At 41.1% G+C, this 25,112-nt stretch overlaps 1 protein-coding gene across 1 annotated transcript; it reads right to left on the bottom strand.

Moving 5' to 3' along the window:
- Positions 1-2,769: 2,769 nt before the first annotated feature.
- On the bottom strand, positions 2,770-24,222 carry SLC3A1 (solute carrier family 3 member 1). The gene is made up of 10 exons (XM_069768613.1): positions 23,558-24,222; positions 20,131-20,310; positions 19,891-20,045; positions 19,105-19,230; positions 16,116-16,235; positions 11,372-11,496; positions 11,076-11,277; positions 8,027-8,206; positions 5,352-5,468; positions 2,770-3,523 (listed from the first exon to the last, which is right to left on the bottom strand). Exons 1-10 carry the CDS (start codon positions 23,973-23,975, stop codon positions 3,083-3,085), a joined length of 2,064 nt encoding a protein of 687 aa, XP_069624714.1. The 5' UTR covers positions 23,976-24,222; the 3' UTR covers positions 2,770-3,082.
- Positions 24,223-25,112: the final 890 nt, after the last annotated feature.

Raw genomic sequence — 25,112 nt, 5'->3', positions numbered from 1 at the left:
AGCTTCTTCCTGTACTGAGCGGTCACATGGTACCCATAGGGGTGGAGCCGCATATTCATTACTGTAATGAGCGGTAACTGTGACAGCTCAGTACAGGAAGAAGCAGCAGCGCCGGGAAAGCAGGGACTGCATCGCGCCAGGAGCAGGTGAGTATAACGGGGAGGGGAGCGCTGCGCGATATTCACCTGTCCTCGTTCTGGGCGCCGCTGCGTCTTCTGCAGTGACCCTTAGGTCAGAGGGCGCGATGACGTGGTTAGTGCGCGTCCTCCGCCTGAACGTCAGTGCAGAAGACGCTGAAGATGGAGCGGCGCCGGAATGAAGCCAGGTGAATATTGAAAGTGCTGGGGGCCTGAGCGACGGAGAGGTGAGTGTGATTTTTTTTTTTTTTTTTATCGCAGCAACAGCAAATGGGGCAAGTGTCTGTATGCAGCATCTATGGGGCCATAACGTTTGTGCAGCACTATATGGGGCAAATATCTTTATGGAGCATCTTATGGGGCCATAATTAACATTTGTGCAGCATTATATGGGGCAAGTATCAGTATGGAGTATCTTATGGGGCCATAACGTTTGTGCAGCACTAAATGGGGCAAATATCTTTATGGAGCATCTTATGGGGCCATAATTAACATTTGTGCAGCATTATATGGGGCAAGTATCAGTATGGAGTATCTTATGGGGCCATAACGTTTGTGCAGCACTATATGGGGCAAATATCTTTATGGAGCATCTTATGGGGCCATAATTAACATTTGTGCAGCATTATATGGGGCAAGTATCAGTATGGAGTATCTTATGGGGCCATAACGTTTGTGCAGCACTATATGGGGCAAATATCTTTATGGAGCATCTTATGGGGCCATAATTAACATTTGTGCAGCATTATATGGGGCAAGTATCAGTATGGATTATCTTATGGGGCCATAACGTTTGTGCAGCACTATATGGGGCAAATATCTTTATGGAGCATCTTATGGGGCCATAATTAACATTTGTGCAGCATTATATGGGGCAAGTATCAGTATGGAGCATCTTATGGGGCCATAACGTTTGTGCAGCACTAAATGGGGCAAATGTGTCTATGGAGCATCTTATGGGGCCATTGTTAACCTTTATGCAGGATTATATGGGGCATATTTTAATATGGAGCATCTTATGGGGCCATCATGAACTTTATGGGGCTCCTGATTCAATATGGATATTCAAAAACACGTAACCTACTGATGTCTCAATTAATTTTACTTTTATTAGTATCTGTTTACTTTTGACATTTACCAGTAGCTGCTGCATTTTCCACCCTAGGCTTATACTCGAGTCATTAAGTATTTCCAGTTTTGGGGGGGCAAAATTAGGGGGGTCGGCTTATACTCGAGTATATACGGTAAGTTAAAGGGGCCGAATAATATTGCACTCCCCACTTTTCAGTTTTTGAATTTCCACAAAAATTTAAAATAACCAATAAATTTCGTTCAACTTCACAATTGTACTCCACTTGTTGTTGATCCTTCACCAAAAATTTACATTTGGTATCTTCATGTTTGAAGCATGATATGTGGGAAAAGGTTGAGGCTGGTGCGGATTCTGCCTCTCCTAGCAGAAAACGCAGCTGCGGATTTTGTGTGGATCCGCAGCGTTTTTTGTGCGTTTTTTTTTTTTTGCGGATTTGCTGCGTTTTTTTACCCCTGCGGATTTCTATAATGGAATGGGTACAAAAACGCTGCAGATTTGCAAAAAAGTGACATGCTACTTCTTTTAAACCGCAGCGTTTCCGCAGCGGAATTTCCACAAAGTGTGCACAGCTTTTTTTTTTTTCTCATTGATTTACATTGTATTGTAAATCAACTGCCGATCTGCAGCGTTTCTGCACTGCAAAAAACGCTGCGGATCTGCAGAGAATCCACAATGTGTGCACATAGCCTGAAAAGTTCCAGGGAGCCGAATACTTTCGCAAGTCACTGTATTTGTTGGGATTAAAGTGGTCTGATCCTTCCGAAATAGAGTGCAATTTTTAGCCCTCTTGAGTTGCCTACTAGTGGTGAGCGAGCGTGCCCGGATAAAGAGTTATCTGATCCTTCTCTGGTGCTATCCGAGTGTCTTCGGTGTGCTCGACAATATTTTCGTGTCCCTGTGGCTGCATGTCTCGTGGCTGTTCGACAGCTGCAACACATGCAGAGATTACCTGTTTGTTAGGCATTTCCTGCATGTGGTGCAGCTGTCGAACAGCCGTGAGACATGCAGCCGCGGGGACGCGAACATATTTTTCGAGCGTGCCAAAAACGCTCTGTTAACACCCGAGCATGGCGGATAACACCATCACAATTGCCTACACAAGTGTAGCCTTGTCAAAGGAAATGCAACAGGATAAGATTGGGAGAGACGACTAAGCCTTGTATGTTTCGTGATTTAATACAGTTTTTCTTTGGGAAAATCATCAAGGTAGAAAATTACAATCTGTAGGAATAAAGAAGTTTTGGGGTTTTTTTTGGTTTACTTCCTATATGTTACTATAAAGCAGATTCACCTTTTTGAAGCACGACCTCCACAATTGTTAACTACATTAGTTGAACAATTAATTTCCTATCACGTTCCAATCTTGTCTTTTGGACAAAAAATGTATGAAAAAATTAGTCACCCTCTCCTGTTTTTCTGATGGGGCCAAGTTCACACATGCGGTTTTTTTGTATTGCACAGCTAATGTTAAATCATTAAATCAACTTTATTTATTTTTTTCAATCTCTATCTTGAATACTAAAACAATGAACATAAACATTTTCAAGTACCAAAACTTTACTGTTTATTCTTCCTGTATTGTATATGTACACAAGTATGTTTTTGTTTAGTTTTTTTGTTTTTTGTTTTTTAATGGCACATAGGCTATATTCCCACCACGTTTGTGTCCTACGCCATGAATCTTCATGTTTTTGGAATAAAGATTAAAAAAAATTACAAGAATTTTGAGATTTTTCAGAATCCCCTAATGTGTAAAACTGGCAAAAAAAGGCTAAAATACCCAGTTTTTGCACACCTCTACATGTCTGATGGAGCCCAAAGCATAGATTACATAGAGCCTTACAGCAAAACGTTAGCAATTCTTGTACAGTAAATCAAAGGCGCTGGAATAGCAGGCTTTCTCTGAAATGAAGCATCGGTCCTTGAAGGCCGCGTTGCTGTGCAGTGGTTTGCCGGTGCTGTACTCCAGGATCAGACCCTCTCCTTTCTCCGTATTAATGCTATTCATATTGACCGTTTTCCCGTTATTGGTGGATTTTGTACTTAATCTGATTTTTGCCTGTGTCGGGAGGTCTTGGATTTCATCTTTGATATTTGTAGTTGTTGTCGCACCAAAATTGAGCACCATCATGAATACTTTGTTCATCCCGTTTATTTCTCGCACGTAAGCGAAAACATTGGCATCATTCCAGGCGTAACACAACCATCCCCTGTGAAGGGGCAACTCTTCCTTCCGTAGCTGGATTATATCCCGGTACAAGTTCAGTGTTGAATTTGACTTGGTCTTTTGAACCTACGAGTGGGATTATTAACATTATTACTTCAATATTGTAAGAGATCCAAGGATACAGATTCTGCTAACCCAGGGGTGTCAAACTGCATTCCTCGAGGGCCGCAAACCATGCGTGTTTTCAAGATTTCCTTAGCATTGCACAAGGTGCTACAATCATTATGTGTGTAGGTGATTAAAAGGAACCTGTCACCTGAATTTGGCGGGACCAGTTTTGGGTCATATGGGCGGAGTTTTCAGGTGTTTGATTCACCCTTTCCTTACCCGCTGGCTGCATGCTGGCCGAAATATTGGATTGAAGTTCATTCTCTGTCCTCCATAGTACACGCCTGCGCAAGGCAAGATTACCTTGCGCAGGCGTGTACTACGGAGGACAGAGAATGAACTTCAATCCAATATTGTGGCCAGCATGCAGCCAGCGGGTAAGGAAAGGGTGATTCAAACACCTGAAAACTCCACCCATATGACCCAAAACTGGTCCCGCCAAATTCAGGTGACAGGTTCCCTTTAAACTATCACCTGTGCAGTACAAGGAAATCCTGAAAACATGACCTGGTTGCAGCCCTCAAGGAATGCAGTTTGACACCCCTGTGCTAACCATTACCCTCCACTAATTAATTGGCCTGGCTTTGACCCCATTCACACTCTGTTTGGAGCCTCTGTTAGCTCTTCTATTAGATTTGACAAGAAGACCACAGTATGAAACGGGGCAACTCCGACCAACCCTATTTTAAGTCTGTTGGGTCCACCAGGTGATGTTGAGATCAGTTACATTAAGTAAGACAGATTTTGCTGCAAATTTTTAGGCCATTCCCGTCACCAAACCCATTTACCATTTCATCCCTCCTGGGCCACATAGAAAGTGGCAAATCTTGCTAACACTACAAACGATGAATACTGTAAAAACAAAACCCAAAAATCCTGGCGTATTTAACTATTTTTATTTTTTTTCAGCATTTCATCCTACTTGCCCTTTTCCCCATTTTTCAGTATATTGTATGGAAACCTATATGATGTCCTTCAAACAGTACAGCCCCCACCCCCCCCCCCAAAAAAAAAAAAAAAAATCTCATATGGCTACGCAAACAAAAAAATAAAATTGGAAGAATGGAGGGAAACATGCTAACCGTAAAAAAATAAAAATTGCCTGTGGTAGTGTTGGTGATTTAAAGGGTTTTACAGGTTGGGGACAAAAGGCTTCAGCTACTCTACATGGCTGTCACAATTCAGCGGTGTGCATGCTGTCATGATTCACCGGTGTTGCTGATGTGAGCAGATAATCACATGTCTGCATGTATACAATTTACATACCAGTGTTCATGTGCAAGCTAGACCCATAAGGCTTATCTCCATTCGCTTCCATAGAGAATGGCGGGACGTGTCTAGTTGGCATGTCGCCACATGTAGGCAAATCACATACATGCAGTCATTTGCCTGTTTGCATTGGCAATACCAGGAATTTGTGACATAATTCGTTAGGCTCCAATCACATGGAGTTAAAAAAGAACAGCACATAGAGATGTAGCCACAGAGAACTTCTATCCTCCATATTGCATCCTGTGGCTGACAGATAAGGCTGCTGCCTACCGTGCAAGAGGGCATGAGTTTGACTCCTGGTGACCACCGTCCCCCCCCCTCCTCAAGAAAAACTGGATGATCACAGCAGTGCTGTATAGGATGTCCTGACTTCAGCTGAAGTTGGGACTTATCTATAACCTCCCAGGACAGCAGGACATCTCCCCCAATCTGGGACAGTTGGGTGGTATGTATCAAGCAATGCACTTGGGCTTCTGTTATGATTTAACTAGACCCTTATAGGTTTGGTACTTACTTCGACATTTACTTCTTCATAGTCCTTGTTGACAGGCAGCCATGTTTTGTTGGCACCACTAAAGCCAGAATTTGAGCTCGTATCCCACTGCATAGGTGTCTTCTCTGCATACTCGGTCTATGAATTGAGCAAATAAAATATAATTTTGACCATTTATACTTTAAAGTATTATCACTGTGGTCCAGTGAGTGTTATGACATGGCAAAGTTTTGAGTTTTTTTCAAAAGGAAATTGCTTAAAAACATGCCATCCCTTGATGTGTTGTGGCTGTCAGACAGCTGTGAGACAAGCAGCCGCAGGGACTCGAACATATTACATTGGTCAACAACAACAACAAAAAAATTCTGGCATGGACTTTAAGAACAGTTTTAGACTAATTTGAGGGTGCTGAATTCAAAGCTGATCTTATAATTTCTCTATCACATCACGTTTTTGCCCATTTTCATGAATTCCATGATAAATATAAGTAGTGTATGAAAAGTGCCGGTTTATAGGGTTCACTAAGGTAAATTTAGATTTCATTTAGTCTCCCAATAAATGTGAGAATATCTTTGTTTTCTTTGAACATGCATAATTCCCATTTGTTATGATAACACCCTTGTTTTCTGTGCTACTGGGACAGTAGAGCTACAGCAGAGCATTGATTGAAAACTGAATGGCCTCAACGACAGAGTTTGGCATCTGGCGATAAGAATGTCATCCATGATCCTCTAGTGGATAGGAAGGACATTGTCTTTCCTCCCTTACACATAAAACTCGGATTGATGAAGCAGTTCGTCAAAGCTCTCAATCACAGTGGAGAATGCTTTAACTATATATGTTCAACTTTTCCTGGTCTTAGTGAAGAGAAGAAAAAGGCTGGAATATTTGATGGACCTCAAATAAGAACACTTATGAGAGACCCAAATTTTATCACATCAATGAATGAGGCAGAAGAAAGAGCTTGGAATGCATTTTGTAATGTGGTGCAGACTTTTCTAGGGAATAAGAAAGCAGACAACTATGAAGAGATTGTGGAAGAGCTACTAACGAGTCTGCGAAATCTTGGATGTAGAATGAGTATCAAGATTCACTATTTACACAGCCATTTGGACTTTTTTCCAGAGAACCTTGGGGATGTGAGCGAGGAACAAGGGGAGCGTTTTCATCAGTACATTAAAACAATGGAAGAACGGTATCAAGGCCGGTGGGACTCACATATGATGGCCGACTATTGCTGGAGCTTGATGAGAGACAACCCAGAAGCCGAGCATCACAGATCAGCCAAGAAAAGAAAGTTCAAATAATAACGGCCATGTGTCATTCATCGGTGTGCCATATATATGTGTTTTTATATTTTGTAGTTTAATTCTGTAAGTATATTTGATTTTCTGTACATAGACTTTGTAGTCTTTGTTATTCCTTGATTAAAAATATACAAAATGTAGCACAGAAAATCATGTGCTTTTATCATAAAACATTAGGAGTAATTTTCATCAAAAATTGAAAATATCGCCAGAAAAAATTGTGTTGACCAGTGTTATTCAAGCACTCCATCGACGCTCTGTTAGCACCCGATCATGGATAACACCTTATCAGAGCACGTTCGCTTATCGCTAATAATGTCATGGAAGACAGGGTGCCAACGTCGCTTGGATGGAACTGAAGACAAGTATGTATAATTTTTATTTTACACTGGGGAATACAGTATATAAGAATGAGTTCTTTGAGTAGTGGACAACTTCTTTAAACTAAACCTACTGCATGCAGGGTATATAGCCCCTAGAAAACCTACTCTTGCTTTTGAAATCGCCTCCTCCAATATCCAGCCAATATAATTTATTATATATGCTAATTAAGGAGATCAGTTCACTGATCCTCCCACTGTTATTTGCATGAAGTTGCCTCCCCCTCTTGATTGACACCACTTGCTTGCCTGGAACTAGCATTGTTTGCAAAGAAAGCTCATTCATGCGATCACCGTGTGAGGTCCGGCGCAGTGCACACAGTCCTCTCTGCTCTTCTGCGGCCGCTCTTGTACATTTCCAGGTGTAACTGTGTAAAGTCGCCTCATGCCTAAGGGCCGATAACACCTTAGACGCAAGGCGATTCTCAGAAGATATACTGAAACCTAGTACACAGGTGCGATCCAGCTCACTCTGGTTGAAGTAACCAACGATCCTTGGCTCGGAAAGAAAACCACTCCTGCTCAGTGCTAGCAAACGAAGTAGAACGTAGGAGGAATCCGGCCATTTTTGGATAAAATATGTGCAAAACTTTATTATAAATTCAGATAAGACCAGAAAAATTAGTTTTTCCTACTCGTTTTAGACTAAAATCTGGAAATGAGAAATCCATGATAGTTTTAGTCTGAAACGCGTAGGAAAATTTTTTTTTTTCTTGTAACAGAAGTGGCACTGTGTAGAAAGTCCCATTAGTTAGCGGCTTTGTAAAGTAATAGTGAATTGGGCCTCTACCCTTGGGATTGAGCGGGGCTGCAGAATATGCTAGCACTATATAAATATTGACTGTTATACCACTTTTTGGGATTAATTTCAAGCATGAATTCCCCCCTTTTATACTTTGTCCTTAACCTTATACATTCATTACATAGAATCCCTCATAATGGAGAAACATGAGAATTTGGAACCTTCCGTGCATCTATAAAATGGTTCTGATCACGAGCCGTTACTCACCGGATTATGTTCACCGGATACACTTTCATCGTTATTTAGTGTAACGTTGTCTATCATCCCCAATTCTTCACCATAATAAGTGGTAGGGGTGCCGGGAAGAGTCAGCAAGAGCATGTTAAAAACATTCACATATTCCGTTCCCACCCGAGAAGCAACACGAGAATTGCTGGGGCTTCCAACCTAAAAGAATTATTAGAAAAAATGTAATGAACTGCCAGATGTATACATGACCATTGGGATGGGCAACAACCAGATCATGGATGCAGAGATTAAAAATAAAAATGTCCTCAATTTTGGGACCAGACTGGTGGTAGTCAAATGTATTTGGCTAAAAAAAAAAACATAACCTTTAAAATATAGGGTCACACTAAGGCTTCATTCACACCGTAGCATGTTTTATACATGAATTTATAACCCAATATCTGATGATAGAAAAAAAAATCTTTATTCTGGACATTACGGGTCACAGTGTAAGTTGCAAAATTCTAATATCAAGTTCCCTTAAATTTGGTTTTGCAGAAAAGAAAAAGTTTATATTTTATGCCAAGAATATTTTGCAATTCACGATTGAGTCGTTTCATCTGAAAAAAAACAAAAACAAAAAAAACAGAAGGTACGGAAGTAGAAAAACTTTTTTATTTTTAAACTAATTTATTGAAAATGAAAGACTTAGAAGGTCCTGTCCTGCATTACACAGACAAGCACTTGAGCAAAGAAATTAGAAGGATCATGGCCTAGTGGCCGTGTTTATAATGCTCTGCGATTTTTTTTTTTTTTTATTTTCTTTATTTTTTTTTTGTGTTTTCGATTTTTTTTTTTTTTCCTCCCCTTCTTCCCTGAGCCATACCTTTCATTTATTTATTTATTTTTCTATTTCTAAGCCAATATAGCAGTACAAGGGCTTGGATTTTTTATTTACCATGTTCACTATATGGTAAACCTAACTTGCCATTATGATTCTCCAGTTGAGTACAAGTTTGCAGCTGCAAAACAAGTATTGGTTCGGGGTTTGTTTGTTTTTTATTTAGTGGTGAAAAAAAATCTGAATTTTATAAGAAAAAAACATTGTGTTTGCCATTTTCTGTAGCATTTTCATTTTTCGGGATCTGGCGCTGAGTTAGGTCTCAATTTTTTAGCACCCTGTGCTGATATTTTTATTGATACCATTTTGGGGGTAGATACGATGTTTTGATTGAATCTTATTATATTTTATTGCAACATTGGTTGCGGTGTCCAAAAATTAAAAAAAAAAGGTAATTCTGTCATCCTGATTTTTTTTTCTCGTTACGCCGTTTACCGATCAGATCAGTTGCTTTTATATTTTGACAGATCGGACATTTCTGAACGTAGCGATACCAAACGTGTATTTTTTTGTTTGTTTTATTTTCAATCTGGCAAAAGAGTGAGGATTTGAACTTGTTTGTTTTTAAAAGGTTTTTAAATAATAGGGGAAAAAAAATTAATTTAACATTCATATCACAATCTCTTATGAATGTCCGGCACGAGCCAGTGTTCTCAGGCTTGAACTGGCCCACAGGAGAATCCTCCGGCGGGCCACCATCCTCTTTATATGAGCAGTACCGTATTTGGCACTACAGCTCTGGCAAAAATTAAGAGACCACCACATCAAAACCCTGTCATGGGCAGCCCAATCTCCAGACCTGAACCCCATTGAAAACCTCTGGAATGTAATCAAGAGGATGATGGATAGTCACAAGCCATCAAACAAAGAAGAACTGCTTACATTTTTACGCCAGGAGCAGTGTGAAAGACTGGTGGAAAGCATGCCAAGACGCATGAAAGCTGTGATTAAAAATCATGGTTATTCCACAAAATATTGATTTCTGAACTCTTCCTGAGTTAAAACATTAGTATTGTTGTTTCTAAATTATGAACTTGTTTTCTTTGCATTATTTGAGGTCTGAAATGACTGTTTTTTAAAAAAATTTTATTTGGACCATTTCTCCTTTTCAGAAAAAAACAACAATGTATTGCTTGGAAATTCGGAGACATGTTGTCAGAAGTTTATAGAATAAAAGAACAATTTACATTTTACTCAAAAATATACCTATAAACAGAAAAATGAGGCAAACTGAACATTTTAGCATTGGTCTCTTAATTTTTTTTAATTTAATTACCAATCTACCCAGTTTCTTGTTATATAAATTTGTGATTGAGGATAAAGTCACATTTGCATGTAGTTGAAAAGTGGCGCCCTGAAGTTGGTTACTGATAGGCCCTTGGCTCCCCAGTCTGACACTATTCATAAGTCAGACCCCCGGCTGTCATAAAAACCCATCGGCGCCCTGCGATCATGTGCCAGGGGCGTCTATGGGTGGGATTAATTACGCACTTCCGGGCAGCACATGTTAAATCCCACTGTCAGTTTTTGCCTCTAAGGCTATGTTCACACTTTGCAGATTCCACTGCGGATTTTTCCGCAGCAGAATTCCAATATCCGCAGTGAAAACCCGTCGCGTTTTTTACTGCGGATTTATCGCGGTTTTTACTGCGGTTTCTTCTGCGGATTTTCATCTGCAGTTTTCTATTGGAGCAGGTGAAAATCCGCAGAAAAGAAGTGACATGCTGCGGAATGTAATCCGCAGCGTTTCCGCGCGTTTTTTTCCGCAGCATGTGCACTGCGTTTTTTGTTTCCCATAGGTTTACATTGTTCTGTAAACTCATGGGAAACTGCTGCAGATCCGCAGCGGTCAAATCCGCTGCGGATCCGCAGCAAAATCCGCAAAGTGTGAATATAGCTTAAAAGCCTGTGGGCATCAAAAGCACTTGATGGCTGATAAAAATGGCCATCAAGTGCGGAGAAAGATGCGGGCTCAGCGCCTGAGCTCACATCGAAGGCAGGGTCACGACCTCTGATGTTTGAAACGCGTTGGCGGTTTCATTGCGTGCTGCATCCTTATATTTTAGTCATACCAATATATTTTGAAGCTTATACGCCTGAAGCTGAATTGTTTGGCGACATTATTACTATATTGGTACAGCGTTGCGTTGCACTTTTTTCTCATGTATTATCTCCATTGTTTCGTACCATCCAGTGGGGCCACTTCCCTTTAGGCATCGATTTCATCCAGAGATCCACAACATCAAATACGGATTTTCCTGTGAGATCTTTTTTCAAATCGAACAGGTAGAAATTGAGCGGAAAGTCGGCTTCCTGGATGAAGGCGTTGCCGTAATACATCATTGTTTTTGCCACTGTTTTCTGATCATCGGATTCGGTTCCCATAAACCTGCAAAAAAAAAAAACAATCGCCCTGTGTGAGTAAACTGCATACAATCTATTTGAAGGCACACGGAGGGGTAACGTCGTGTACGTTGGGCTACCTGTAACGTCCGGGTTCTCTGCTGTATGTATTCATGGTCTGACGAAAATCTCGCAGGATGTCGTGCATCCCGACCTGTGTGGTTGTGTAATCATGATATAGGTCTCCGTAGGATAAAACTGTGCTCTAAAATGAAATGACAGAAGATATTAAAGTGATTCACAACTGAATATCTCCAAGCTCCTTCCTTTAGGGGTTGTCCAGTATTCTAAAAACATAAATTTTCTTTCAGCAACAGCGCCACACCTTCCTACAGGTTCTGTCTGGTACTGCAGTTTAGCCACATTCACTTCCAACAGAGCTGAGTTGCAATGACAGCCAAAGGACATCTGTTTTGTGAAAGAAAGACTCCTTAAAAAAAAAAGAAAAAAAAAAAGTCTTCTAACTTATTCAGACCTGTTGGAGACAGCACGGGTGGAATCTTTAGGGACTTTCACGCAACCTCGTGTTTACATGTTACAATGATACCTGGTGATGAAATCTGTCTTGTGGTTGTTGTTTAAGGCTACTTTCACACTAGCGTTTTCTCTAATCCATCACAATGCGTCGTTTTGCAGAAAAAACGCATCCTGCAAAAGTGCTTGCAGGATGCGTTTTTTCCCCATAGACTTGTATTGACGACGCATTTGCGACGGATTGCCACACGTCGCATCCGTCGAGCGACGGATGCGTCATGCTTTTGCGGACCGTCGGGAGCAAAAAACACTACATGTAAAGTTTTTTGCTCCTGACGGACCGCTTTTTCCGACCGCGCATGCGCGGCCGGAACTCCGCCCCCACCTCCCTGCACCTTACAATGGGGCAGCGGATGCGCCGGAGAAATGTATCCGCTGCCTCCGTTGTGCAGTACGTTAAACGCTAGCGTCGGAATCTCTCCCCGATGCATTGTGACGGGGAGATTCCGACGCTAGTGTGAAAGTAGCCGAAGCTTTATTTTCAGTTAATGAGATTCTCGTGCTCCAGGGCGGTCTGAGGGTGGGGCTATGGGCGTGGCTGGGGGTCTTTATTTGGTGGTCTGCTTAGCTATTCATACTGATCCTTCAGTGACCTGCCCCCTTATTTTACATACTGAATATTATATGTATTGAAAAAAAAAAAATCACATTCAGCAGGCCGGCACTGCAGCACGATCACATGTATGATATGCATTAAATTATTGTATTTAGTGATATAATTTTTCTGAAAAAAAAAGTTTTTTGAGTTTTTTTTGTTTTTTTTTGCAGAATAAATATATATCCCTAAACACAATAATTCATATTATAGATGCGATCATGCTGCAGCGCAGGTGCTGCCTGCTAAATGTGATTTTATTTATTTTTTCCTTTTTTTAATACATATTATATTCAGCATTATTTTGCTGCATTTTGTTGTCTCTTGTACATGTTGATTTAAATTTAGTTCGCCCCCCAGAAAATCATGATTCCTTAAGGTTTTTACACCCAAAACACAGCAAAACCTGATACCTTTGCTGCATTTTTGCACTTAGAAAGTAATGTGTATGCGTGAAAAAATGTTGAAAGAAGTAACATGCAGTTTCCCAAATCAGTCAGGAAAAAAAATCCCAATGTGTGCAGGAGATTTCTGAAATCTCATAGCTTTTGCTGGTACTGTAAAACTCAGTTTAAAATTTGCAGCAAAAACTCAACGTGTGAGTTATACGGCTGGGATTTAATTTTTTCCTGATCCACCATTACTGCAGGAAGGCCGTTGGTAATCACCATGACTTACAAAAACTGATGGCAATGCCTATAAACTACCATTCTTGTAATACATGTACAGTGGGGCAAAAAAGTATTTAGTCAGTCAGCAATAGTGCAAGTTCCACCACTTAAAAAGATGAGAGGCGTCTGTAATTTACATCATAGGTAGACCTCAACTATGGGAGACAAACTGAGAAAAAAAAATCCAGAAAATCACATTGTCTGTTTTTTTATCATTTTTTTTGCATTTTATGGTGGAAAATAAGTATTTGGTCAGAAACAAACCATCAAGATTTCTGGCTCTCACAGACCTGTAACTTCTTCTTTAAGAGTCTCCTCTTTCCTCCACTCCTTACCTGTAGTAATGGCACCTGTTTAAACTTGTTATCAGTATAAAAAGACACCTGTGCACACCCTCAAACAGTCTGACTCCAAACTCCACTATGGTGAAGACCAAAGAGCTGTCAATGGACACCAGAAACCAAATTGTAGCCCTGCACCAGGCTGGGAAGACTGAATCTGCAATAGCCAACCAGCTTGGAGTGAAGAAATCAACAGTGGGAGCAATAATTAGAAAATGGAAGATATACAAGACCACTGATAATCTCCCTCGATCTGGGGCTCCACGCAAAATCCCACCCCGTGGGGTCAGAATGATCACAAGAACAGTGAGCAAAATCCCAGAACCACACGGGGGGACCTAGTGAATGAACTGCAGAGAGCTGGGACCAATGTAACAAGGCCTACCATAAGTAACACACTACGCCACCATGGACTCAGATCCTGCAGTGCCAGACGTGTCCCACTGCTTAACCCAGTACATGTCCGGGCCCGTCTGAAGTTTGCTAGAGAGCATTTGGATGATCCAGAGGAGTTTTGGGAGAATGTCCTATGGTCTGATGAAACCAAACTGGAACTGTTTGGTAGAAACACAACTTGTCGTGTTTGGAGGAAAAAGAATACTGAGTTGCATCCATCAAACACCATACCTACTGTAAAGCATGGTGGTGGAAACATCATGCTTTGGGGCTGTTTCTCTGCAAAGGGGCCAGGACGACTGATCCGGGTACATGAAAGAATGAATGGGGCCATGTATCGTGAGATTTTGAGTGCAAACCTCCTTCCATCAGCAAGGGCATTGAAGATGAAACGTGGCTGGGTCTTTCAACATGACAATGATCCAAAGCACACCGCCAGGGCAACGAAGGAGTGGCTTCGTAAGAAGCATTTCAAGGTCCTGGAGTGGCCTAGCCAGTCTCCAGATCTCAACCCTATAGAAAACCTTTGGAGGGAGTTGAAAGTCCGTGTTGCCAAGCGAAAAGCCAAAAACATCACTGCTCTAGAGGAGATCTGCATGGAGGAATGGGCCAACATACCAACAACAGTGTGTGGCAACCTTGTGAAGACTTACAGAAAACGTTTGACCTCTGTCATTGCCAACAAAGGATATATTACAAAGTATTGAGATGAAATTTTGTTTCTGACCAAATACTTATTTTCCACCATAATATGCAAATAAAATGTTAAAAAAACAGACAATGTGATTTTCTGGATTTTTTTTTCTCAGTTTGTCTCCCATAGTTGAGGTCTACCTATGATGTAAATTACAGACGCCTCTCATCTTTTTAAGTGGTGGAACTTGCACTATTGCTGACTGACTAAATACTTTTTTGCCCCACTGTATGTAATTTTGGCTAAGGGGGTTAAAGGGAATCTGGCCGTAGGCTCAACCCTCCTAACTTGTCTATATAGGCATGAAGGTCATAGGAAGCTGAATAAAATTATACCTTGGTATATAAGATCCACCGTCTTATTCCAGAGAAATCCATGTTTTTCTTAATATGTAAATGAGCTGTTAAGATCTATGGGCCGGACATAGATCTCCCCGCGAATCTGCCTCCAGAGCTTGTTTTAAATGATGTTGACATTACGAATGTGAGTGAGACATGTAGAGAAGACTATCAGTTATTACATGTCTCACACAGGTAACTCCCCCTTTCATTTAAAATAAGCTCTGGAGGCAGATTCTCAGGGAGATCTATGTCCGACCCATAGATCTTAACAGCTCATTTACAGGTGGATTTCTCTGGAACAAGACACTGGATTGAAGCTATGAAGGTATCATTTTACTCAGGCTCCTATGACCTACATGTCCATATAGATGACTTAGAAGGGTTGTTCCTACTGACAGATTCCTGTTAATATTTCCATTCTATACGTCTGATAAGATGTCAACAGCGCCTATATAGAAATTAAGTCTTTTCATATTAATTTTGCAGAAAGCAACACAGATTTGGTATCAATCACTGCCCAATTGGCTACTACACCGCTTCCTGTGGACACTGACTGTCTTTTAAAGCGAAGGTATCATCAGAAAATGACCTACTATTTAAATCAGGTTCATGTGTTACATTTAGACTTGTACTTTGTCCATTTTAGGAAAAGTTTTAGGCAGGCTCCTTATCAATCACAGATAGGATTACAATGGCAGGTAAAACAGGATCCCCCAATCACAATAGATGATGTCGCAGCTCCTCCTGTTCTACTCCCTTCACTGTGACCTTTGCACACGCTCATTAGATGCTTCACTACAAAATATGGGTCGGGGTCTGTTCATTGTGGCTAATGTACATGTGCGGTTTCCTGAAATAACTGGAAGATATAGTCTAAAAAAAAAAAAATTAAAAAAAAGAATTGGAAGATTTCTATTTGTTATTTTTAATACAGATTGTGATATTAGAAAAAAGAAAATCCATAAAAAAAAATTCATTAAAAAAAACATATTTAACACAAAAACCTGATTTAAAGAATAGGCCATTTTCTAATTGTAACTTCCTTACTTTATGGTAGAGTTACATTCCTCTCTCCTACCGATCTGCCTGCGGTCACGGTTCTGGCGTAGTGTTGGAGAATAATATATAGGTACTTTCCAGACACACTTTCCTTATCTATTACCATTATTATTATTTTTATGCTTAATGACTATGAACAATGTAACATTTCTTCTCACTGCTTATGTCGAAACGGCAGCGACACGACACATACCGTATTTTGTAGTTTGTCGACCTGAGGCTCATCTCGGAGGTGTTCTGCTTCCAGGAGGAACTTAGCAGCATCGACTGTAAAACCATCAACACCTTTCTCCAGCCAGAATTTTATAATATCCTGAGATAAACAGATTTATGTAATTACTAGGGGGGAACGGTATCGATGGAGATATAATCCTTCTAATTTCCATCTGGTGAAACATTGAAACAAAAAAACGACGTAGATATAAATTGAAAACTATCGAGACATGAAACTAAGCCATTACCTGAAACCTCCCATCAGTAATCACAGAAGTCGTGTTGCTCCATGACCCAGCTGTTTGACATCCACGAGACATGCAGCCGCGGGGACTCCAACATATTATTCGAGTGCGCCAAAGTCACTCGGTTGGGATGCAAGCATGGCGGATAACACCTTATCTGAGTATCTTCGGTCATCACTAGTGGCCAGAGGTGGAAAGTAGTCCATACACTGCCAAGAGGTTTTCTGCAACTACCATAGAACTAAATGGATCTGATTTGCAATGTTACTGCCTCTTAACCCCTGAAGAAGGCAGTTCTGGTGAAACATGTCAGTAGGTCATGAATGCCTAAGATCATCAGAGCCGAATAGCGAGAATGTATTCAACCTATCTAGATGCGATGAAGTATTTGCTTCACAATAAACTAATATGAGCCAGCACGTCTTTCCGTATAAGTTCTATTGGTAGGTTTGCTTTTGTTCCTTGTACTCTATACGTATGGGGGCGTACCACTCCCGTCCTGTTTGGGCTGTGCACCTTGTCTAATTAGCTTTCCACAGGCAGGCGTAAAGCAGTCAGGCTCAGGTCCTTCTCTGCCCTCGTCTAGTTTGAGGCCTGCAGGCATGTAGTGAGGCGAGAAACTAGAATTGGGTAAGTCTTGTTGCGGTGGGATGGCTTTTTTTTACGTTTTCTTGATCAAACGAGTGTCCGCTAATTACCCCCTTGTGTTTTTTTTACACGTATTGCTCCATCTAATTATTTAGTTACTGCAGAGGACATATTTATTGGTTTTATTCTAGGATATGTGTTGATAATTCACTAATTAATATTATTGACCTCATCCAGAGTGATCTATAAAGCCCCATTCACACGTCCATAAAACGCAGTCCAAGCAGGTGCTGTGATGTACGAACTGGCCAGGATTCACAAGTCTTAAGAAAGGACAATTCCTTTGACTCAAAAATTCCCTTACTGGGGACATGAAAATAGGTTTTCTCAATGAGTTATTCTTGTTTATTGAACCGTGTACTTTGCTCTGTGTGAGCGCTCAGACAGGACCTGTCTCCCGAGTTCTCTCTTCTTAGCTGCCTTTTTGGGAGATCGGTGGAGTCTGAGGACCCGGACTAGGGCCAATATGTAGGCAATAAAAGTGCATTACGAAAAATAAAAAACCTGCTAAATGTTTAGTTACTCTTTAAAAGTTTCTTTTGCGGAGATAATGTGAGATTCTCTTATATGAGTGACACAAATTGGCAATTAAAAGTTAATAATTATCAATCAGCCAATCTCGTCTCATAGTTTTAAAGGTTTCTTGGATGACTTGTCAGCAGTTTGAAGAACGTGTACAGTGACTAATTTTATAATTATGGCCTAATGAGAAAACCGGCAGGTGTAAAGTTCATCGGCTTTCCGAGTTATTCACGCACCTATTTAACTGTTTGAGAGATAAACTTATTCACCTTTCTGATTTTTAAAGCTAATTCTCCATCCTGTGATAGAAAGCATGTGACACCGGGAAAGATACTGGACAGGACTGATCACCTGTCATAATCTCAATTGGAGTGAAATCAAAATGATCTCATAATTTAGCTACAGGTAAAGTTGAACTATTTTATGCGAGTTTTTATTTTTTAGACCGGACAATCCCTTTAAGTCTCATTCAGTGATTTTTTTTTTTCTGTATGCAAAACATGGACTGATTCTTGAAGAGTGCCATTTCTGGCCGATGGCATGGCTGAACTGCTGTCCTGAACTGCCCTTTTCTACTGTTGCAAGCAGAGGCAGCTTTGCATCTGCAGTATAGGAGGAACGCAGAGGCACTAGAGTTGGCCCATTCCAGCTATTTCACCAGCTTCAGACAACCCTTACAAGGATCCTCTGAGGTGGCCGGCGGCATGGCTGAACTGCTGTCCCGTACTGCCTTTTTTTCACTGTTACAAGCAGAGGCAGCTTTGCTTCTGCAGTATAGGAGGAAGGCAGAGGCACTAGAGATGGCCCAATCCAGCGATCCCACCAGCGTTAGCTAGCCCTTACAAGGATCCTCTGAGGAGGCTGTTGACCCTGGCATGGAGCTGTACACTGTCAAATTAAAAATCCCACAGTTCTTGAGAATGGAGAGGTTTGTTTTTTAAGAAGAGTTTAAGTGTAAAGTTTCTTGTTTTTACAAGCACTTTGTGATAACTTCTAGATAACCTGTTTTAACCCCGTTTAAAACCTCTGTACAAACTAGATAAAAGTTGGCTGTTCCTGGTGGGTTTACCACCCTCTTTTGAAGATGATGGGGGAGAGAAGGGACGGGCAGGTAAAATTCACATGGCTCATCCTTCTGTTTTCAGGGGGATAAGACGCTGATGCAGGTTTCTGATAGCAGCTTTCTCACCTTTGCCCATTGACAATACATAAATCCTAGGGCAAATTGAGAGTTTCCATGCAAATTAATGGAGACCTCTACCAGTGTATTAAGTACCATCTGATTTGGACCAGCAGCTCCTCATTCTCACAGTGCCACCACTAGTCATGAAAATATTTTCCTGGTGGATGCAGGTGGGAGTTGGTATGTTTTTAATACTAAGGGTGCTTGCCGCTGTGTAATTACTAACCACAGCTTGTACGGCCCAGGATGCAGTGTGGACACAGCCCGAGAGCTTATCACTGCTGACTCCTGAGTTATGGAGGTAGCACCTAGACCTGCTCCTATAACAGGGCTGTGGGTTCTCACCAATTACATACCGTATATTAACTTACCAATATTTCCTTCTCTACATCAGGATTGTGGAAATTTAAGTCTGGCTGCTCTTTTTTGAACTGGTGCAGGTAGCATTGCTTCCTTACTTCATCATAGTCCCAGGCAGAGTCTCCGTACACGCTCACCTGAAATGGGCAGATTAAGGTCTATGAGGAAAAATGGTGCACTTTTAACTGGCACTATATGAATGGAATACTACTCCAATTAAATATTTAAAAAAGCAATGTGCCTCTGAATGTAGCTTGGAGGTATACACATTGTAATCTGATCCAATGATATTCAGCATGTAGCTGTTACACACCTATCTCTGGCTTCGCTTCCTTCCCCCTCAGGCCGCTATCCTCTGTTGTGCTCCACATCGGATTTTGAAAGTTGCCTGGTGTGACTCGATTAAATCATTTCCCTAGGACTATTTCAAGCCTACTAATGAACACACCTGGGTCTTGGGGTTGAGACTCTAGTCCTGTGTTTGGTGTGCTCCACCAATTGTGCACATTGTGCTTCAACTTTTATTCTTCCCTGCTGGTTTCCGCTGTCCTACTCTTCCTGAGATTCCTGCTTGTTCAAGTCCTCATGCTTCCGGACTGAACTAATTGGCTACACCAATGTTGCACCAATGCTTGTTTGACCAGTCATTTCTTGCTGAGAAACTCACACGTGCCCAATGGTTTTGGGCTACATGATCTCTTATAATAGCCAACGAGGATCAAGTTTCTGCAAAGACTAAATGTCGGCAATATTACACTACGTAGATGAACCGTATGTGGAATTTTTTTTAAACATACCCAGTTATTGGGAGGGGTAACCTGGCCTCCGGTAAATTCACAGTCATGCCAAATATAGTAGTCAATGTATTTCTCAGTTCTATTCCTGCTTAACTGGAACCAGTTGTGTTTATTGCTGGTGTGATTTGGGATTAGGTCAATGATTAGTTTTATACCTATTGGATAAGAAGACATAGTGACCGTTTAGATGTAGGTAAATCAGGGTTTAAGAAATGACAATGGAATAAGCTTGTAAATCACCTTTGTCATGAAGAGCAGCAAGTAGGTCCTCAAAATCACTCATGGTCCCAAAAGTTGGGTCAACAGATCGGAAGTCATCGACAGCATATCTGTAGTCTTTCAGCGTGGACTTGTAAAAAGGAGCAACCCAAACAGTGCTCACATCCAGATACACAAAGTGATCAATCTTTTCCTGGACTCCTAAAGAGTTTTAAAACCAACTCGATGTTATGAAAATTATTCAAAACAGTAGACCAGAGGGAAAAATGGTCATAAGAGCTAAAGAGGTGAGTGGGAGAAAGGTGAAAATGTGAATAAAATTTTATTTTTTTCATTGTAAAATTATAGGGGTTTCACATCTACAAAGATTGCAATCCTTTTCCCTCTCCAGTAATGGTCCAAAGATACTTTTAAGTTATTTGAGAAAATGATTTGGTCTACCCACCATCTTTACCCCAAGTCTTTTTTTGTTGTCAATACCACAGAGGACATATCACCAATAAGACATAGTATGTTAAATTGGTGGTAAGTGAGTGCATCAATGTGACCTCTAAATAGAGGTTGTCTTTCACTGGACCTTCAGGATTCATTGTTGAGGTAAAGGCTAGGCTCTCCCCAATCTCCTCTGGTGTTCTGGTGGACCTATCCAGCTTTTGTACCTTCCAACCTGCTGATATCAGTCACATGATGCAGTTGTAATCTACACCTTGAGAACATCACTTACACATGATAGCCCCACATGAGGAGCTCTGGCTGGTTGTCCTCAACATGGAGGCTTGGGCTCTACAGGTTGAAAACTCAACAGGTATTTTATATGGATGCTAACATTGCTACAAAACCTTAGTTATGGTTTGCTATCATACAGCATCCGTATATTATTATTTTTTTGTGGTGTCTTTTGAGATTCAGTGGAGACTGTATTTGAGATATTACGGCAGATCTGTAAACTTGTCTTTATTTCACTTTTAGGCTATGTGCACACGATGCGGCTTTTGCTGCGGGTCCGCAGCAGTTTCCCATGAGTTTACATTACAATGTAAACCTATGAGAAACAGAAAACGCTGTGCCCATGCTGCGGAAAAAACCGTGTGGAAACTCGGTCCACAGAGGACCAATCTACGTGTGCACATTCCCTAACGGTCACTACAAAAGTGTTAGTGACCCCAAGTAGTGTATGCAGATTACCACTAATTGAAGGCTGCACCTGTACTTGCAACTTGAAGCAAAGGCCAGTCTAAGTGCTGCTTGGCAATTATCAGTAAGCCACAAGTTCTACCTGCAGCCATTAACCACACTACACCATGGGTTGTTAGGTCCCCTGACAAAGCCCAGAGAACTTCTGGGTGAAACACTTTGGTGGCACTTTGCTGAATTAATTTGTGGATTTTCACATACCAAGGTCCATGAATAAGGCTGCAGTTGCCCAATTCACTATATAAAGATAATTTCCAGGGAAATGTGATTTTTTTTTTCTTGTTACAGGAATGACCCGCAAAGCCAACCGGTTTATATGGGTATAGGACCACCAAGAAGAGTGTCCTCATTTCAAGATTCAAGAGCTAGCTTTCTCAATTTGGCTTGCCTGTTCTGTCAATGTATTGCATTTACATGTTGTCCAGATCCTCAGGGTTAGGAAAGTTCAACCCTGTGACTATCAGCTGAATTCTTTTTTTTATTTTTTTTTTTTGTAGGGATGTTTTCATGATTTGAGTTCAAACTACCTTAAAATTGTGTAATTAAGTTCTTACCCTCCAGTCAATCCAACATTTATATTTTTTATTTATTAAAGGACCATAAATGTGCAAGGGATGTATAAAAAATTTTTAGCCTATAAATCAACAATATCAGAACATTTGTCCCTATTAACGCGATCCTGGAAAAATCAAGGAATTGCCCCCCCCAAAAAAGAATATAACATAATTATTAATTATTTGAGAAGATAATCCTAGTAAAAGTCTTTCAGCTAGTCATATCCGGTCATAAAACAATAAACCCAATACAAATGCTGTATTGTCATCATGTGGCATCAGATTGTGCGCCCTGTACAGCCATTCTGTACTTTAGAGCACTAATCCACTGGGAGCTCATCCTGCTCTATAACATGATGTAGGTACATTGGACAACATGTTCATGGTAAAAAGTTCCCTTTAACCCTTTCAGAATGGTAAGTTCTCTCAATCAAATTGGGGGGCAGTTTACAACAAATACGTCCTTTGGCCCACAAAGGGTTAACCTGACAAACTTCCATAAGGCCCAGCCAGTATAACAAATCTGCACTGTATAATTATAACTTTACAGAGCTGTTTCCTCATTTTAGCGCACGGTATGAAAATTTTGTGTTCATGATCGAAATCGAACCTACTTTTATGTGCATTAAATTTTTCACGGCAGTAAACAGACGTTGTTTCTATATGACATTTTGAGATTTAAAAAAAGCATGTGATCCTCTAAGACTATGAAGAACTATGGTCCCAAATAACGTTTTCCGATCCAACGTCCAAACTCTTTCGACTTTATGGTTCTCCTGTTCAGCTCAGATGTCGGAAGTCGTGAAACACATTTTTTTTTATTGCATTTGTTTGGCTTTGTAATTACTTTAGCCAGCAGATAGCACAGGTTATACTCTTTGCCTGTCGGTAGGTCATGTGTTTTGAAAAATTGGTGAATTTTTTTTAAATTTGGAACGATTAAGACTTGTGTTTCATATAGGGTTGAACAAGAATAAGATGTGCCAAATTCAGAGCGGACACAGATAGAAAAGAGACCACTGTGCAAGAACAGTAAATGGGCCCTTTGAGGTACAATAGTTCTGTCTATGAGAGAAGCTGCTTTGGAGGTGGTAGTGGCCCCCTTATCTCTTGGGCCCCTGTGCATCTCGTGGCCAAATTCATTTTTATGCGCACACTACTTAATGAATTTGGCCCATCTTCTCAGTGATGGACTGAAGTAACATTTCTGGAGTAAGAGACGTCACACCTCTTCCTAGCTTTTCGAGAGCTCTCCTCATTTTGGCAAAGTAGCTTAAAACTGCCATGAAAACACAAATTTTCAACATTCTTGCTCAACTCTACATTCCAGCTATACTGGCCCAATGTCTCACTATCCCATGAGCACTCAATAAATGCCCTATAATACTGTACATCTCTGTGTGCAATGTTCAGCAATGGTACGACTACGACCGTTCATCTTACCGAGCATCGACCCTTAAGAAAATTCTGATATAGCACACTCATACCGTGAAATAATCCTCGCAAAAGTTGGAAACCTGCATCTGGGTGCCGGATTTGTGAGAAGGTTATTATGATTAGGCCCAAATACTCTCATTCATTACCATACACCCTTTACGAATTATGTTTTTCAGTTTCTAGAACACAAACACTGAGAAGTTAAAAAATATACAGAATATATATATTTTGAGATTGATAAAAATATGTAACATAACACGTACCCTTAAGGTCACCAGAGCCATCATTGTCACTGTCTCGGAAGGACTTTGGATACACTTGATAAATTGGACTTCTCTGCCACCAGTCAAGACATTTGGGAGAAAGGGCAATAATTGTGATGGTGGCTGCTATAATGGCCAGTGTTGCTATGATGATGAGCCAGAAGAGAATCTCTCGGGTCACTTTGTAGCATGCTTTATTTGAAAATTGTAGTAGAACCTCTTTAGGCATCCCTGCATATGGCTTCAGGGGTAATGGGTCTTCACAAGAATCCAGTTTAATCGTGTAAATCTGGTCTTCGATCTTGCTACTTTTCCTGCTTCCTGACATCGAATGTTCATCATTCCCCTGATCAGCAACAAAACCATTGTTCTCCACTCCTGTCTTCTTCAATTCAACTGCATTTACCTCCTCAGTCATGGTCACAGCTAAGCCGGTCTCTGATCCACAGACAGTCAGCTGTGGCAATGATCAAAAAGCAAAGTTTACCTGAGGTCTGCAAGCCAGCTTCTGCAAATTCCCTTTAAATACCTGATCGTAGGTCAAGGTACAGAGAGGCAGAATAATACAAAGTTCTGGTAATCATTGATGGACCACAGCAGCATAACGACCTGGATTATTGGGTGTCTGCAATCCCTCTGTAGTGTGGCGATGATAGGAGTAGCATTCGTCTGTTGATTGCGGCTAGGAAACACATAGTGAAGTACAAGTCATTCTTGGCAGTGTGCTCTCTCCGAGTGAGAACAATGGCTGTTTGATGCACATAAATTCCTGATGAAGGGCACACAATGGCTCCATTCTAAAGATGGATTTGAATTTCAAATATTTTGATTATGAGAGTTACTTAGCCTTGTTCTGAATGACTGCACAAAGGTACGATGAAGCTAGAGCCAACTGTAAGGTGAAGTGCAGATTGCGCCATTCTATTTACGTTCTACCAATTCTTCATTACACTTTTGAGTGTGAGCTAGTGCTGATCGAGCACTGAAATGCTGAAATGCTCAAGTTCTCATTACTCGAATCAATTATGTCGGACGCTCGGACGTGCTCAACTCGAGTAGCAAGCATAGTTGAAGTGAACGGGAAACTCAAGCTCTTTTCCCGAGGGGTCTTGGTTGGGGTCTTTCTCTCCTCTGGGGTGCGGCTCAGATGATTCCATTGATCATATTACAAGGACATAAGCACTCGCGATACTCAGCACTGCTCCATACTCGATTGAGCACTAGAATCTTTGATAGAGTATCGGGAAGTGCCGAGCATGCTCACCAAGGGTGAACATATCATTGGTGCAACTGTTGCACAGGGGCCCTAGAAGTAAGGGGTCCATTTCTACCTCCAAAGAAGCAGAGGGGGCAGTTGCCTGAGTCCCAGCACTCTGAGGCCCCCCAGAGCTACACTACTGTAACTGCATAGGCGTGTGCAGCGCGCCCATACAGTTACACTCTGTGGCAGAGCAGGGAGACTCAATCTCCCTGCACTGCCACCTGGCCGCTAAGGGGCCCTTGAGCAGTAAGGTGGGGCCTGGTGCCAGAAGCTGCAACCCCAACCGTCATTGCA

Source organism: Ranitomeya imitator, chromosome 5, assembly GCF_032444005.1.
Source record: "Ranitomeya imitator isolate aRanImi1 chromosome 5, aRanImi1.pri, whole genome shotgun sequence".
In the NCBI taxonomy this organism is placed as follows: Eukaryota; Metazoa; Chordata; class Amphibia; order Anura; family Dendrobatidae; genus Ranitomeya; species Ranitomeya imitator.
This window is presented reverse-complemented; position numbering and strand designations above follow the sequence as displayed.

Coding starts and splice junctions, on each gene's coding strand:
- SLC3A1 (XM_069768613.1), bottom strand. CDS start 23,975: ATGACTGAGGAGGTAAATGCAGTTGAATTGAAGAAGACAGGAGTGGAG. Junction 5,469..8,026: donor TATCCGGTGAACATAATCCG/GTGAGTAACGGC, acceptor CTCAATTCATAG/ACCGAGTATGCAGAGAAGAC. Junction 3,524..5,351: donor ATGAAGAAGTAAATGTCGAA/GTAAGTACCAAA, acceptor TCCCACTCGTAG/GTTCAAAAGACCAAGTCAAA.